Source organism: Oncorhynchus nerka, linkage group LG13 (assembly GCF_034236695.1).
Source record: "Oncorhynchus nerka isolate Pitt River linkage group LG13, Oner_Uvic_2.0, whole genome shotgun sequence".
NCBI lineage: Eukaryota > Metazoa > Chordata > Actinopteri > Salmoniformes > Salmonidae > Oncorhynchus > Oncorhynchus nerka.
In genome coordinates, this window is record NC_088408.1 from 13,861,333 (window position 1) to 13,879,153 (window position 17,821).

Genomic DNA, 17,821 nt, shown 5'->3' on the forward strand with positions numbered 1-17,821 from the left:
GGGAAAATTCCCCGAAAGCATAAAGCCATGGAAGGAATGTAGGGTGACAAAGAACCTTACTGCTACTTCCTATTGTCTCCATGGAAATGTGCCTCAATGGACATTCAGTGGGTATGGATGATCTGGACCACAGGACACAGAACTCACCCCCACATCAGTCAAGTTAACACACTCCACACATTCTACTCTCCTACATTTGAACAGTTTCATTCCAAAACATTATTTCCATTTCCAGAAATGTTGTTAAATTAGCTTGGTGTGTTTTTCCGCTGTCTATTCATGGCAAGGGGTTGTTCAATGTTATTTGTTTAGAATCTATAATTTGATGGTTTCATTTCAGAGAGACAAATAATCATGTTTTTTGTTTGCAAAATGCTGTATATCCACTTCACTCTCAGAGAAATGAATGGTACAGCTTGGCTTTACACAGTCAAATGTGACTAATAACAAAACATTTTAGAAAGAAATGTACAAATCACACATTTGTTACATCAATATATATATGTTTTACTATAAATAATTCAATAGACTAATATGAGATCTGTGTGTAAATCATTTCCATTTTCCATTTTTGTCATTATCCAGAGCGACAACCAAATATCCCAGTAAAATATATAGGATACAAACATTCCATTCCAGCAAAAAAATATATATATAGGATTTAGCAAAAAAACATATTCATTCACATCTAAAATGTATGAATAAAAAATCTGAGAACAGTAATATTTGACACACACATGAAGGAGGCCATAAGCAATCATTTCTGGTGTTATTAAAGCACAAATGTGAAATATTGGTGGATATAGCATTTTAGAAATCAACTCTTCAGTTGTTGCTGTGTAGGCTACCATGTATTTATTTAATCCGTTTCAGTGGAAAGGATACTTCATATTTGTGGATTTTTCTTTTCATTTCCTGTACATAAACTGACTATACCAAACATTAGGAACAACTTCTAATATTGAGTTGCAGTCCCCCAGTCTAAAGTTCGTCGGGGCATGGACTCTACAAGATGTCGAAAGTGTTCCACAGGGATGCTGGCCCATAGGTATGCTGGACCATGTTGACTCCAATGCTTCCCACAGTTGTGTCAAGTTGGCTGGATGCTCTTTGGTTGGTGGACCATTCTTGATACACACAGGAAACTGTTTAGCGTGAAAAGCCCCCCAGCAGCGTACCCCGTTCATAGGCACTTCAATCTTTTGTCTTGATCATTCACCCTCTAAATGGCACACAGACACAATCTATGTCTCAATTGTCTCAAGGCTTAAAAATCCTGCGTAACCTGTCTCCTTCCCTTCATCTACACTGATTGAAGTGGATTTAACAAGTGACATCGATAAGGGATCACAGCTTTCATGATCTGTGCTGTGCTGAGCTGTGCTGAGCTATGCTGTGCTGAGCCGTATCTGAGCTATGCTGAGCCGTATCTGAGCTATGCTGAGACGTATCTGAGCTATGCTGAGACGTATCTGAGCTATGCTGAGACGTATCTGAGCTATGCTGAGACGTATCTGAGCAATGCTGAGACATATCTGAGCTATGCTGTGCTGAGACGTATCTGAGCTATGCTGTGCTGAGACTTATCTGAGCTATGCTGAGACATATCTGAGCTATGCTGTGCTGAGACGTATCTGAGCTATGCTGAGACATATCTGAGCTATGCTGAGACATATCTGAGCTATGCTGAGACATATCTGAGCTATGCTGAGACGTATCTGAGCTATGCTGTGCTGAGACGTATCTGAGCTATGCTGTGCTGAGCTATGCTGAGACGTATCTGAGCTATGCTGAGACATATCTGAGCTATGCTGAGACATATCTGAGCTATGCTGAGACGTATCTGAGCTATGCTGTGCTGAGACGTATCTGAGCTATGCTGTGCTGAGCTATGCTGAGACGTATCTGAGCTATGCTGAGACGTATCTGAGCTATGCTGAGACATATCTGAGCTATGCTGTGCTGAGACGTATCTGAGCTATGCTGAGACATATCTGAGCTATGCTGAGCCATATCTGAGCTATGCTGTGCTGAGCTATGCTGAGACGTATCTGAGCTATGCTGAGCCGTATCTGAGCTATGATGAAACATATCTGAGCTATGCTGAGACGTATCTGAGCTATGCTGAGACATATCTGAGCTATGCTGAGACATATCTGAGCTATGCTGAGACATATCTGAGCTATGCTGTTCTGAGACGTATCTGAGCTATGCTGAGACATATCTGAGCTATGCTGTGCTGAGACGTATCTTAGCTATGCTGAGACATATCTGAGCTATGCTGAGACGTATCTGAGCTATGCTGAGACGTATGAGCTATGCTGAGATGTATCTGAGCTATGCTGTGCTGAGACGTATCTGAGCTATGCTGTGCTGAGACGTATCTGAGCTATGCTGAGGCATATCTGAGCTATGCTGAGACGTATCTGAGCTATGCTGAGACATATCTGAGCTATGCTGAGCTGTATCTGAGCTATGCTGTGCTGAGCTATGCTGAGACATCTCTGAGCTGTGCTGAGCCGTATCTGAGCTATGCTGAGCCGTATCTGAGCTATGCTGTGCTGAGCCGTATCTGAGCTATGCTGAGACGTATCTGAGCTATGCTGAGACATATATGAGCTATGCTGAGACATATCTGAGCTATGCTGAGACATATCTGAGCTATGCTGTGCTGAGACGTATCTGAGCTATGCTGAGACATATCTGAGCTATGCTGTGCTGAGACGTATCTGAGCTATGCTGAGACATATCTGAGCTATGCTGAGACGTATCTGAGCTATGCTGAGACATATCTGAGCTATGCTGAGCCATATCTGAGCTATGCTGTGCTGAGCTATGCTGAGACGTATCTGAGCTATGCTGAGCCATATCTGAGCTATGATGAAACATATCTGAGCTATGCTGAGACGTATCTGAGCTATGCTGAGACATATCTGAGCTATGCTGAGACATATCTGAGCTATGCTGAGACATATCTGAGCTATGCTGTTCTGAGACGTATCTGAGCTATGCTGAGACATATCTGAGCTATGCTGTGCTGAGACGTATCTGAGCTATGCTGAGACATATCTGAGCTATGCTGAGACGTATCTGAGCTATGCTGAGACGTATGAGCTATGCTGAGATGTATCTGAGCTATGCTGTGCTGAGACGTATCTGAGCTATGCTGTGCTGAGACGTATCTGAGCTATGCTGAGGCATATCTGAGCTATGCTGAGACGTATCTGAGCTATGCTGAGACATATCTGAGCTATGCTGAGCTGTATCTGAGCTATGCTGTGCTGAGCTATGCTGAGACATCTCTGAGCTGTGCTGAGCCGTATCTGAGCTATGCTGAGCCGTATCTGAGCTATGCTGTGCTGAGCCGTATCTGAGCTATGCTGAGACGTATCTGAGCTATGCTGAGACATATCTGAGCTATGCTGAGACGTATCTGAGCTATGCTGAGACATATCTGAGCTATGCTGAGACGTATGAGCTATGCTGAGACGTATCTGAGCTATGCTGTGCTGAGACGTATCTGAGCTATGCTGTGCTGAGACATATCTGAGCTATGCTGAGGCATATCTGAGCTATGCTGAGCTAGCTATGCTGAGACGTATCTGAGCTATGCTGAGACATATCTGAGCTATGCTGAGACGAGCTATGAGCTATGAGCTATGCTGAGACTGTGCTGATATCTGAGCTATGCTGTGCTGAGACGTATCTGAGCTATGCTGTGCTGAGACATATCTGAGCTATGCTGAGGCATATCTGAGCTATGCTGAGACGTATCTGAGCTATGCTGAGACATATCTGAGCTATGCTGAGCTGTATCTGAGCTATGCTGTGCTGAGCTATGCTGAGACGTATCTGAGCTATGCTGTGCTGAGACGTATCTGAGCTATGCTGTGCTGAGACGTATCTGAGCTATGCTGAGGCATATCTGAGCTATGCTGAGACGTATCTGAGCTATGCTGAGACATATCTGAGCTATGCTGAGCTGTATCTGAGCTATGCTGTGCTGAGCTATGCTGAGACATCTCTGAGCTGTGCTGAGCCGTATCTGAGCTATGCTGAGCCGTATCTGAGCTATGCTGAGCTGTATCTGAGCTATGCTGTGCTGAGCCGTATCTGAGCTATGCTGAGCCGTATCTGAGCTATGCTGTGCTGAGCTATGCTGTGCTGAGCTATGCTGAGCCGTATCTGAGCTATGCTGAGCCGTATCTGAGCTATGCTGAGACATATCTGAGCTATGCTGTGCTGAGCTATGCTGAGCCGTATCTGAGCTATGCTGAGACATATCTGAGCTATGCTGAGCCGTATCTGAGCTATGCTGTGCTGAGCTATGCTGTGCTGAGCTATGCTGTGCTGAGCTATGCTAAGCCGTATCTGAGCTATGCTGAGACATATCTGAGCTATGCTGTGCTGGAAGGCAGTGGCTTGTGAGTAGACTTTCCTGCAGTCAAATTACCTAGTAGCCTCAAAGGGTGGAATGTTATTCATATTTTTCTTAATTTCATCATTAATAAACATTATTTTTAAAAACCTGCAGAAAATCCGGTGTTTTTATGTCAAACGTTTTTGTTATATTTCAGACTTCTGTGATGTACAGAAAGTGTAATATTGGGATACAAACTCCAAATTGAATGCATTTCAACTCTAAATCTGACATGGTAGAGGTGTCTTCTTTTTATAAAGCCCATAACCATGTGTGTGAGGTGCATATTTTCTTTCTAAGTAGATTTGTTTAAGACCAGGAAAAACAGATGAAACACTCTGTGTGAGCCAATGACAGGCACTGGCCTCAATAACCTATTGATCAATTTACTTAGTATGTGAAGAGTTCAAAGATGAGTTCAGTCAACTGAGCTTCCAAGTGTTGTCTTTTTCCGTTGCCATTTTAGTCATTTATCCAGAGCAACTTGTGCAGTTTGTTCATTCATCTTAAGGTAGGTAGGTGGGACAAACACATAGCACAATCATAATCAACTGTTGTTGATGCACTTCTGTAACATGTGGGCTGATTTGGGTAGAGATCAATAACATGGTTATAACCTGGTTAATACAACTTGATAACATGCTTATTAATACATGGTTCCTTTCGAGCACAAGAGTCGAGTTCAGGTCATCTTTTGCAACTTGTATTTTTCATTTATTGCGACTGGAAGACATTACATCACAAACATTATTGTAGGTTTTTAGAAAAATGGAAAGGAGAAAAAAAAAACATTGTTACATTTTTTTTTGCCACAGTTATTGGACAATATGATATTTACATGATTGAATGGATGAATGGATGAAATAGTTTGAAATCAGTCTTTGGCAATATTATTGCACAACAAGGAAAGGATCAAACATGAATTTGAAACAGCCAGGTGTAGCTACGCTGTATTACATTGTCATCTCATAGACACATAGTTTTACATTTGACATCTCTATCTGATGGCAATCTGACACTTCTCAAATAGTCACCAACATGGCAGTATTGTAATGTATTGTCAGAGAAAACCAAAATGGCAGGCCTTGTGTGAGTCCAAAATGGCACCCCAACGGCACTTCTGACAAACGTAGTCTGCTAGATACGGGAATAGGTTGTCATTTGGGAGGCACACCTTAAATTGAGCATGATTAAGTTTGGCAGGTTTTTAGTTAAAACATTTGTTTCTAATTCAAGGGCTTTTCAGGCAGTGAAGCCTTTTTCTTCTAATATTTTCCAAGTCATGTAATAAGTCAGTCCTAGTTCCAGGTATGGTTGTATCTGTAAAGCAGAACATTCTAGGGCCATGAGTTCACTGTCCCTAACCCTAACACTATGGGCCCTGGTCAAAAGTAGTCCACTACACTGTAGTGTGTACAAAGGGCAGACTCTACAACACATTGTCCTTGACATGCCAGGGCAGACTATTCAACACATTGTCCTTGACATGCCAGGGCAGACTCTTCAAAACATTGTCCTTGACATGCCAGGGCAGACTCTTCAACACATTGTCCTTGACATGCCAGGGCAGACTCTACAACACATTGTCCTTGACATGCCAGGGCAGACTCTACAACACATTGTCCTTGACATGCCAGGGCAGACTCTTCAACACATTGTCCTTGACATGCCAGGGCAAACTCTTCAACACATTGTCCTTGACATGCCAGGGCAGACTCTTCAACACATTGTCCTTGACATGCCAGGGCAGACTCTTCAACACATTGTCCTTGACATGCCAGGGCAGACTCTTCAACACATTGTCCTTGACATGCCAGGGCAGACTCTTCAACACATTGTCCTTGACATGCCAGGGCAGACTCTACAACACATTGTCCTTGACATGCCATGGCAGACTCTTCAAAACATTGTCCTTGACATTCCAGGGCAGACTCTTCAACACATTGTCCTTGACATGCCAGGGCAGACTCTTCAACACATTGTCCTTGACATGCCAGGGCAGACTCTTCAACATATTGTCCTTGACATGCCAGGGCAGACTCTTCAACACATTGTCCTTGACATGCCAGGGCAGACTCTTCAACACATTGTCCTTGACATGCCAACGCAGACTCTACAACACATTGTCCTTGACATGCCAGGGCAGACTCTTCAACACATTGTCCTTGACATGCCAGGGCAGACTCCTCAACACATTGTCCTTGACATGCCAACGCAGACTCTACAACACATTGTCCTTGACATGCCAGGGCAGACTCTTCAACACATTGTCCTTGACATGCCAGGACAGACTCTTCAACACATTGTCCTTGACATGCCAGGGCAGACTCTTCAACACATTGTCCTTGACATGCCATGGCAGACTCTTCAACACATTGTCCTTGACATGCCAGGGCAGACTCTTCAACACATTGTCCTTGACATGCCAGGGCAGACTCTTCAACACATTGTCCTTGACATGCCAGGGCAGACTCTTCAACACATTGTCCTTGACATGCCAGGGCAGACTCTTCAACACATTGTCCTTGACATGCCAGGGCAGACTCTACAACACATTGTCCTTGACATGCCAGGGCAGACTCTTCAACACATTCGTCACGATAACACAGAGGGCTTGACTTGTAACGCAAGAACACTCCAACACAGTCAGGACAGGAAGTGGAGTTGGCAGCGAGGTATACAGGGACAGTAAGTGTGTGTCTAAAATGGTACCCGATTCCCTATATAGTGCACTAATTTTGACCAGGGCTCTCATCAAAAAAAGTGCACTATATATGGGGAATATAGAGCCATTTCATACACAACCATGTAGCTTTTTCTTCTTCATGCAAACATTGATAGAAGCACATTGAATTGTATAGAATTTAATTGTTCTCCATCACAGCTGATAGAATACTATGACAACGGAACTCAATGGAACTCAAAACATTTGCTTGTCTGTCTCCCTGTCTAGCTGTCACAGTCACGCTCTGTCATTTCTCTAAACCACTACTGTAGTCACTCTCTGCCTTTCCCTTAAACCACTACTGTAGTCATTCTCTGCCTTTCCTTTAAACCACTACTGTTGTCACTCTCTGCCTTTCCTCTAAACCACTACCGTAGTCACTCTCTGCCTTTCCTTTAAACCACTACCGTAGTCACTCTCTGCCTTTCCTTTAAACCACTACTGTAGTCACTCTCTGCCTTTCCTTTAAACCACTACTGTAGTCGCTCTCTGCCTTTCCTCTAAACCACTACCGTAGTCACTCTCTGCCTTTCCTTTAAACCACTACTCTAGTCACTCTCTGCCTTTCCTTTAAACCACTACTGTAGTCACTCTCTGCCTTTCCTTTAAACCACTACTGTAGTCGCTCTCTGCCTTTCTTTTAAACCAATACTGTAGTCATTCTCTGCCTTTCCTTTAAACCACTACTGTAGTCACTCTCTGCCTTTCCTCTAAACCACTACTGTAGTCATTCTCTGCCTTTCCTCTAAACCACTACTGTAGTCACTCTCTGCCTTTCCTTTAAACCACTACTGTAGTCACTCTCTGCCTTTCCTTTAAACCACTACTGTAGTCATTCTCTGCCTTTCCTTTAAACCACTACTGTAGTCACTCTCTGCCTTTCCTTTAAACCACTACTGTAGTCACTCTCTGCCTTTCCTTTAAACCACTACTGTAGTCATTCTCTGCCTTTCCTTTAAACCACTAATGTAGTCACTCTCTGCCTTTCCTTTAAACCACTACTGTAGTCATTCTCTGCCTTTCCTTTAAACCACTACTGTAGTCATTATCTGCCTTTCTTTTAAACCACTACTGTAGTCATTCTCTGCCTTTCCTCTAAACCACTACTGTAGTCACTCTCTGCCTTTCCTTTAAACCACTACTGTAGTCATTCTCTGCCTTTCCTCTAAACCACTACTGTAGTCATTCTCTGCCTTTCCTTTAAACCACTACTGTAGTCATTCTCTGCCTTTCTTTTAAACCACTACTGTAGTCATTCTCTGCCTTTCCTTTAAACCACTACTGTAGTCATTCTCTGCCTTTCTTTTAAACCACTACTGTAGTCGCTCTCTGCCTTTCCTCTAAACCACTACCGTAGTCACTCTCTGCCTTTCCTTTAAACCACTACTCTAGTCACTCTCTGCCTTTCCTTTAAACCACTACTGTAGTCACTCTCTGCCTTTCCTTTAAACCACTACTGTAGTCGCTCTCTGCCTTTCTTTTAAACCACTACTGTAGTCATTCTCTGCCTTTCCTTTAAACCACTACTGTAGTCACTCTCTGCCTTTCCTCTAAACCACTACTGTAGTCATTCTCTGCCTTTCCTCTAAACCACTACTGTAGTCACTCTCTGCCTTTCCTTTAAACCACTACTGTAGTCACTCTCTGCCTTTCCTTTAAACCACTACTGTAGTCATTCTCTGCCTTTCCTTTAAACCACTACTGTAGTCACTCTCTGCCTTTCCTTTAAACCACTACTGTAGTCACTCTCTGCCTTTCCTTTAAACCACTAATGTAGTCACTCTCTGCCTTTCCTTTAAACCACTACTGTAGTCATTCTCTGCCTTTCCTTTAAACCACTACTGTAGTCATTATCTGCCTTTCTTTTAAACCACTACTGTAGTCATTCTCTGCCTTTCCTCTAAACCACTACTGTAGTCACTCTCTGCCTTTCCTTTAAACCACTACTGTAGTCATTCTCTGCCTTTCCTCTAAACCACTACTGTAGTCATTCTCTGCCTTTCCTTTAAACCACTACTGTAGTCATTCTCTGCCTTTCTTTTAAACCACTACTGTAGTCATTCTCTGCCTTTCCTCTAAACCACTACTGTAGTCATTCTCTGCCTTTCCTCTAAACCACTACTGTAGTCACTCTCTGCCTTTCCTTTAAACCAGGATTAATTGCCTTTGACTCAAACTCAGTCCTGTGGCCCTGGGTGCACGTTTAGCTTTTTTTGCCCTGGCACTACACAGCTGATTCAAATAATCAACTCATCATCAAGCTGTATTTATTTGAATCAGCTGGGTAGCGCTACGGCAAAAACAAAACATGCACCCAGGGGGACCCCAGGACCGAAACCACTACTGTTTGGGAAACTCCTCTGGCTCTACTCTGACTCTACTACTGACAGCCTGGAACTCTGACTCTACTCTGGCTCTATCTGACTCTACTCTGACTCTACTCTACTCTGGCTCTCTGGACCTCTCTGACTCTGACTCTCTTTGGACACTCTACTCTGACTCTCTTTGGACCTGTCTGACTCTCTGACTCTACTTGACTCTCTACTCTACTCTGACTCTACTCTGACTCTACTCTGACTCTCTGACTCTCTCTGACACTCTCTGGACCTCTCTGACTCTCTCTACTCTGACTCTACTCTCTGGACCTGTCTGACTCTGACTCTACTCTGACTCTACTCTGGCTCTATCTGACTCTGACTCTGACAATCTCTGGACCTGTCTGACTCTACTCTGACTCTGACTCTGACTCTACTCTGGCTCTCTGACTCTACTCTGACTCTATCTGACTCTACTCTGACTCTTGGACCTGTCTGACTCTACTCTGACTCTCTGGACTGACTCTCTTGGACCTGACTCTCTCTGACTCTACTCTGACTCTACTCTGGCTCTATCTGACTCTACTCTGACAATGACCTGTCTGACTCTGGACCTCTCTGACTCTACTCTAACTCTCTGACTGACTCTACTCTGACAATCTCTGGACCTCTCTGACTGACTCTACTCTGACTCTACTCTGACTCTACCTGTCTGACTCTACTCTGACTCTACTCTGGCTCTATCTGACTCTACTCTGACTGACACTCTATCTCTCTGGGACCTGTCTGACTCTACTCTGACTCTCTGACTCTAACTCTACTCTGACTCTACTCTGACTCTACTCTGACTCTCTCTGGCCTGTCTGACTCTACTCTGACTCTCTCTGGCTCTCTGACTCTACTCTGCTCTACTCTGACTCTACTCTGACTCTACTCTGGCTCTGACTCTACTCTGACACTCTGGACCTCTGACTGACTCTACTGACTCTACTCTGACTCTACTCTGACACTCTCTGACCTCTCTGACTCTGACTCTCTGACAATCTCTGGACTCTGACTCTACTCTGGCTCTATCTAACTCTACTCTGACAATCTCTGGACCTCTCTGACTCTACTCTGACTCTACTCTGACTCTACTCTGACTCTCTTTGGACCTGTCTGACTCTACTCTGACTCTACTCTGGCTCTACTCTGACTCTACTCTGACTCTACTCTGACTCTCTCTGGACCTGTCTGACTCTACTCTGACTCTACTCTGACACTCTCTGGACCTCTCTGACTCTACTCTGACTCTACTACTCTACTGGCTCTATCTGACTCTACTCTGACAATCTCTGGACCTCTCTGACTCTACTCTTACTCTACTCTGACTCTACTCTGACTCTCTTTGGACCTGTCTGACTCTACTCTGACTCTCTTTGGACCTGTCTGACTCTACTCTGACTCTACTCTGGCTCTATCTGACTCTACTCTGACACTCTCTGGACCTCTCTGACTCTACTCTGACTCTCTCTGGACCTCTCTGACTCTACTCTGACTCTACTCTGACTCTACTCTGGCTCTATCTGACTCTACTCTGACAATCTCTGGACCTGTCTGACTCTACTCTGACTCAACTCTGACTCTACTCTGGCTCTATCTGACTCTACTCTGACTCTACTCTGACTCTACTCTGGCTCTACTCTGGCTCTACTCTGACTCTACTCTGACACTCTCTGGACCTGTCTGACTCTACTCTGACTCTACACTCTGACTCTAACTCTACTGGACAATCTCTGGACTCTCTACTCTGACTCTAACTCTGGCTCTATCTGACTCTACTCTGACTCTACTCTGGACTCTACCTGTCTGACTCTACTCTGACTCTACTCTGGCTCTACTCTGACTCTACTCTGGCTCTACTCTGACTCTACTCTGACTCTCTTTGGACCTGTCTGACTCTACTCTGACTCTACTCTGGCTCTATCTGACTCTACTCTGACACTCTCTGGACCTCTCTGACTCTACTCTGACTCTCTCTGGACCTGTCTGACTCTACTCTGACTCAACTCTGACTCTACTCTGGCTCTATCTGACTCTACTCTGACTCTACTCTGACTCTACTCTGACACTCTCTGGACCTGTCTGACTCTACTCTGACTCTACTCTGACACTCTCTGGACCTCTAACTCTACTCTGACTCTACTCTGACTCTACTCTGGCTCTATCTGACTCTACTCTGACAATCTCTGGACCTCTCTGACTCTACTCTGACTCTACTCTGACTCTCTTTGGACCTGTCTGACTCTACTCTGACTCTACTCTGGCTCTATCTGACTCTACTCTGACACTCTCTGGACCTCTCTGACTCTACTCTGGCTCTATCTGACTCTACTCTGACTCTACTCTGACTCTACTCTGACACTCTCTGGACCTCTCTGACTCTACTCTGACTGTCTCTGGACCTGTCTGACTCTACTCTGACTCTACTCTGACTCTTTCTGGACCTCTCTGACTCTACTCTGACTCTACTCTGACTCTCTCTGGACCTCTCTGACTCTACTCTGACTCTACTCTGCACATAACCTCAGTCCAAACCCTATTACCTCTGCTGGTTGTACCAGAAACATGTTCATTATCTCACTCCAATGTATGTATGTATGTATGTATGTATGTATGTATGTATGTATGTATGTATGTATGTATGTACAGTATGTATGTATGTACAGTTTTGGGCAGCAGGTAGCCTAGTGGTTAGAGGATCAAATCCCCAAGCTGACAAGTTAAAACATCTGTTGTTCGAGGCAGGCCCGTCATTGTAAATAAGAATTTGTTCTTAACTGAATTGCCTAGTTAAATAAAGGTGACATTTAAATGTATGCATGTATATATGAACATACCAGAGCATGAACTGACTAAGGCTTTAATGTATTCTCATTATAGCTTACACTAATCATCTACGGCAGGGCTAAATGTACTGAATCACTCAAAACTGAAACAATTGGCAGGGTTTAAACATCGCTCATTATATAATACTTTTCCTTTGTAATGTCATTTTTCCAAAGTAAATAATCCATAAAAACAGGCTCTATTGAGTCATACATTAATATATTGTATCTGACATAACTTTGAACAAAAGGTTTGCCTATGCTAATCTGGTGTAGACTAGGGAGCCAATTAGAACAGTGGAACTTGTTCTGAACATTCTGACGAATTCTAAATTTCATGTTAAACAGTTCCTTATACCCCATCAGTTTACACTGAGGTTTCTGCCAGGAGAAAACTCGGACCCAATAGTAACATATTCACAAGATGAGAAAATACTGTGATAAATAAAGAAATATGTGCTGTTCAATATGAAATAATGTCAATCAAAGACATCGGAACACAACGCCTTGAGAACAGGCACAATGCTAAAGGGTGTATGGTTGTTGGACACACACTCACACACACACACTATTGATAACTTCTGAAAAACACTAGACCATTGACATATTTATCTTTTAAGAGGCAGAAGACTGAAAACCACACTAGAGGCTTTTCAATCTAGCCTTATACCTAACAGACATGGGTTTAAACACTACACTATTTGACATAATGTAAAATACTTGGGCTGTGCTTGATAGGGCTTGCCTCAATGGAACAAATAGAAAAGTCCCAAAGTACAAACCCCGCCCATCTGGCACTCAAGGTCATTCAAAGTATTTGAAAGCTTTCAAATAGTATTTAAACCCAGGTCTGTTATACCTAAAGCCCAGAGTAGAAGGGCCAGAGTGATTTCCCCATAACATTTCTCCTTGAAGAAGATTTGTCTTTATAAATCTGCTCATCTGAAGAAATACAATTATCAATTTACAACAAAAAAAATCGAATTAAATTAAACAAAAATCGAGGGTATAAGAATTGTCTGCAAAAACTTAGTTTTCTCTTGTAGGATCTAAGTTTATATGAAAATAAGTCATGCTTCATGCTAAATACATTGTTTATATTACATGATCTTTGAATAAAAAATGATTTACTTTTGTATCTTATTTACAAGCACCCATGCAATATAACTGAGAAAGTCCTGCAGGTCAAATTGCTTCAATTAAGAAAGGAAAAATAAAATATTTTCTAACCTTTTTACAGTTGTCCAGACTGGACAAATTGCTTATACTTTTATGAGAGTAGGTAGAGAAAGAATGGGAAACATTTCAAACAGAGATAAAACGACAACGAATCCACAATTTATGTAAATAGTTTTGTGAGTCTGTTAAATGATAGGCAGGTGTCGTAACATGGGGTATATTTAAACTGACATTCACTTTTTAATAGAAGAGAAATACTGGAAGAGTTTGAGGGACATAGTCTAAGTGAAACTGTGTCTGAAATGGCACCCTATTCCCTATATAGTGCACTACTTTTGGCCAGAGCCCATGACGCTCTGGACAAGGTAGTGCAATATAAAGGGAATAGGGTGCAATTTCAGATGCATATGAGCAACAAGCACAAGATGGAGGAGATATATTGCCTCTGACCCGGCACTAAGTCGTCACCATGACAACAAAAACATTGTAACAGTAAAGTTCTAATTTTCCTTAAATATTAAAAAGTGCTCTTAAAGGAATCGTGCCCCATTCTCCGTGATGTCTTTACTATTGGTAATAGAAATAGCTGTAATGAATGTCAATTAAGTGCATGCGTGATTCTCTAAGAACAGATTTTTACAATTGTTTAGACATTTACGGTATTCTCCTGTCTCTTCTCTGAAGATTTTCTGATGTAATACTATATTGCCATTGGGCAGATGCTTTTATCCAAAGCAACGTACAGTCGTGCATGAATACAATTTATGCGGGTAGCCACGGGTATTGAATCCACAACCCTAGGTGGTGCAACAGCCGTGCTCCACCAACTGAGCCATACATGACCATGCTATGCCTTTACATTTGTCTTTGTAAGCAGATTGGCTACATCAGGCAACCCGGTCGCTTGTCTTTGGCACAGTCTTACATGTTGTGCTCATGGGCATAGGATGTGTGAGCAGCAGGTTTTACCTGTTTTAAAACTGTAAGTATTATTGGCTCAACTTCCTTGCTTACATTACTGGACATTTGCTACAGATTCACAGACGTAACCTCTGACACTTACAGATTACACAAAACGGTCAGCTAGTCTCCTCAAACATGACATTTTCTACTATGTTTTTCCCTAATTAGGGACAAAACATATTTTTCTATGGCTTGCATCCCTTTACACAACATAAAAACATCAACAGAGACACATGAGAATCAATTACCCATCAGAGTTAGCATTGAAACATATAGGAAACGTATAGGAAACATATAGGAAACGTATAGGAAACATATAGGAAACATATAGGAAACACATAGGAAACTTATAGGAAACATATAGGAAACGTATAGGAAACGTATAGGAAACATATAGGAAACACATAGGAAACATATAGGAAAGGTATAGGAAACATATAGGAAACATATAGGAAACATATAGGAAACTTATAGGAAACATATAGGAAACGTATAGGAAACGTATAGGAAAACATGGTTTCTGATATTGCCACAAATAAGTAGGATGCTCCTAATGCCCCTGGAGGAGAGAAAGAGAGCTAGAGAGAGATAGAGTGAGAGAGATAGATGAAGTAATGTCTATTGAGACTAATGCTTGAATAGAGTTCTTTGTCTTGGCCCGTTGGTGGTTGATAGGTCAGTGTGTAGACCTGGTGTGTCGTCCTACTGAAGGACTCTGTGCTCAGGCCTGGCCATATACCCTTTTCACACTATGGAAGCCAAAGTTGAGCTGAGCCAAGCCGAGATGTACTGGAGCTTCCTGGCCTGGTTACCCTCATCCACCATAGTTGCTGCTGGAACCATGCTGGAAAGGACACTCTGTAAATAAATGTTCAGAGCCAGCACAGTTTAGGCTTTAGTTTGGGTCAATAGTGGGAATCAGGCATCAGAGACACAACACACCACCAATGGTTAGAAGCAGCTGGTGTCCTTCCTATCTAATCTTACCAGAATATCTGCTGTCCTTTTCTGTTCATTTCACAACGTTTCTACATGTTGAATCTCCACCATTTGTCAACACCCAGCAGGTGATTGTTAACACACCTTGTAACACTGCTTTTAGCCGTTGGTCTTTGTGGCGTGTCTCAGCTATTACTTTCTAGGCCATGGCGATATGTGTGTAGTCCAGGTGTGCTGGACAGGTGTGTAGGCCAGGTGTACAGGCCTGATGTGTAGGCCTCTCTATGGCCTGGCATTAGTTAGTTTCTGAGGGCCTCTTTCTGCTCCTTCTCTTTCTGAGCAGCCTTGGCTCGGTTTGTGATGTTGTTGAGGCACGCCCTGACTCCCGCCAGGTGGAGCAACGACCCAGCCGCCTCCTTCATCTCCTCATCATCGCTCTCCAACGGCGGCTTCTCTGCCGATGCTGCCGAACGGCGCTTCTTCAGCGGCAGTGTGTCACCCAGGGCCCGCAGGCGGTTTTTGGTCCAGGGCAGTCCCCGTCGCCGGGCATGCTGGGATAGGAAGGAGACGGAGGCAGAGTCCAGTGGGACTTCTTTAGGTTCGGATTTGACCCCTCGGTGGACTCCCACCTCCACTGCAATGATTTCATCGTCTTCGTCGGACACGGAGGGCCCCTGGGAAGAACAGGGCATGCTGGGGGATTTGGCATTGCTGTAGTTGTGGTCCTCCTGGAGGTCGTCGCTGGGAGGGTGGGAGGTGTCACAGGGGGTCAGGTAGTCTCCCAGAGCTGACCTGGAGAAAGACACACAGGAGAGATAGGAAGGCTATAGTTACTCTTTAATGTAAACAGACTACATTCTTGGTTAGAGTGTCTGCACTGAGATTGGAAGGTAGGGAGTTCAATCCCGGGCCGAGTCATACCTAAGACTGTACAAATTGGACCCGATGCATCTCTGCTATTAAAGACATACTGTAGATTGGGGGTAAGGCCCTGCGATAGACTAGCGTCCGGTCCAGGGGGTATACAGGTATACTATCTTAATTTGATCACTCTGTTGTTGCAGATAATTTTCCTTCGCAGGGGAAAATCCTAACTTGTTGGGTATTCAGGGTTAAAAAGGCTTCTAAAGTTTGTATTTTCCACTTAAAAATGTTAGACTTCATTTGCCCTATCGAAAAAGGGGAGGAGCAGGAGTAGATGTGAAAGATGGTTCAGGTCAGGGCTCTGTGCAGACCAGTCAAGTTCTTCCACCCTGATCTCAACAAACCCATTCTTTAGGGACCTCTCTTTGTGCATGGGGGCATTGTCATGCTGAAACAGGAAAGGTCCTTCCCCAAGCTGGTGCCACAAAGTTGGAAGCACAGAATCGTCTAGAATGTCATTGTATGCTGTAGTGTTAAGATTTCCCAAAACTGGAACTAAGGGGCCTAGCCCGAAATATGAAAAACAGCCCCAGACCATTATTCCTCCTCCACCAAACTTTACAGCTGGCACTATGCATTGGGGCAGGTGGCATTTTCTTTGCATCGACTGAACCCAGATTTATCCGTCAGACTGCCAGATAGTGAAGCATGAATCATCACTCCAGACAACGCTTTTCCACTGCTCCAAAGTCCAATGGCGGTGAGCTTTATGCCACTCCAGCCCACGCTTGGCATTGGACATGGTGATTTTAGGCTTGTGTGTGGCTGCTTGACCATGGAAACCCATTTCATGAAGCTCCTGACGCACAGTTCTTGTGCTGATGTTACTTCCAGAGGCACAATGTTGCAACCAAGGACAGACATATTTTACACGCTTCAGCACTCGGTGGTCCCGTTCTGTGAGCTTCTATGGCCTACCACTTTGGGGCTGAGCCATGGTGCTCCTAGATGTTTCCATTTCACAATAACAGCACTTACAGTTGACCGGGGAAGCTCTAGCAGGGCAGAAATTTGACAGACTGACTTGTTGGAAAGGTGGCATCCTATGACTGTGCCACGTTGAAAGTCATTGAGCTCTTCAGTAAGGCCATTCTACTGCCAATGTTAGTCTATTGTTAGTCTATTGAGATGACTGTGCTCAATTGTATACGCCTGTCAGCAACAGGTGTGGCTGAAATAGCCAGACCCACTAATTTGAAGGGGTGTCCACATACTTTTGTATCTATAGTGTATTTCTGTATAGTTACTGTGTCATTACAATAGTACATTTGATATACCATAAAAGCTGATCAGAGCATCGCGGGATAAATAAATGAAAGTACTTCCTCTGTCCGTCCACACCACAGCAAACCCCTCGCTCGGACCTCATTTTCCTTTAGCAGGACAGTCTGGCAGCATTAATATCTCATAGGAAGGACATACCATCCTCTAAATGATGAAATATTCCATGCATACCTTATATGAGCTGCTGCCCTGCCAGTGGGGATGT

The 17,821-nt window shown here is 43.6% G+C and overlaps 1 protein-coding gene across 1 annotated transcript in view; it reads right to left on the reverse strand.

Moving 5' to 3' along the window:
* Window positions 1–11,308: 11,308 nt before the first annotated feature.
* LOC115117491 (forkhead box protein N3-like) overlaps window positions 11,309–17,821 on the reverse strand; it is a 127,797-nt gene continuing 121,284 nt past the window's right edge. Inside the window, exon 6 of the mRNA XM_029645962.2 lies at window positions 11,309–16,200. Within this exon, the coding sequence (XP_029501822.2) occupies window positions 15,708–16,200 (493 nt within the window). The 3' untranslated portion in view covers window positions 11,309–15,707. The remainder of the gene's footprint in view (window positions 16,201–17,821) is intronic.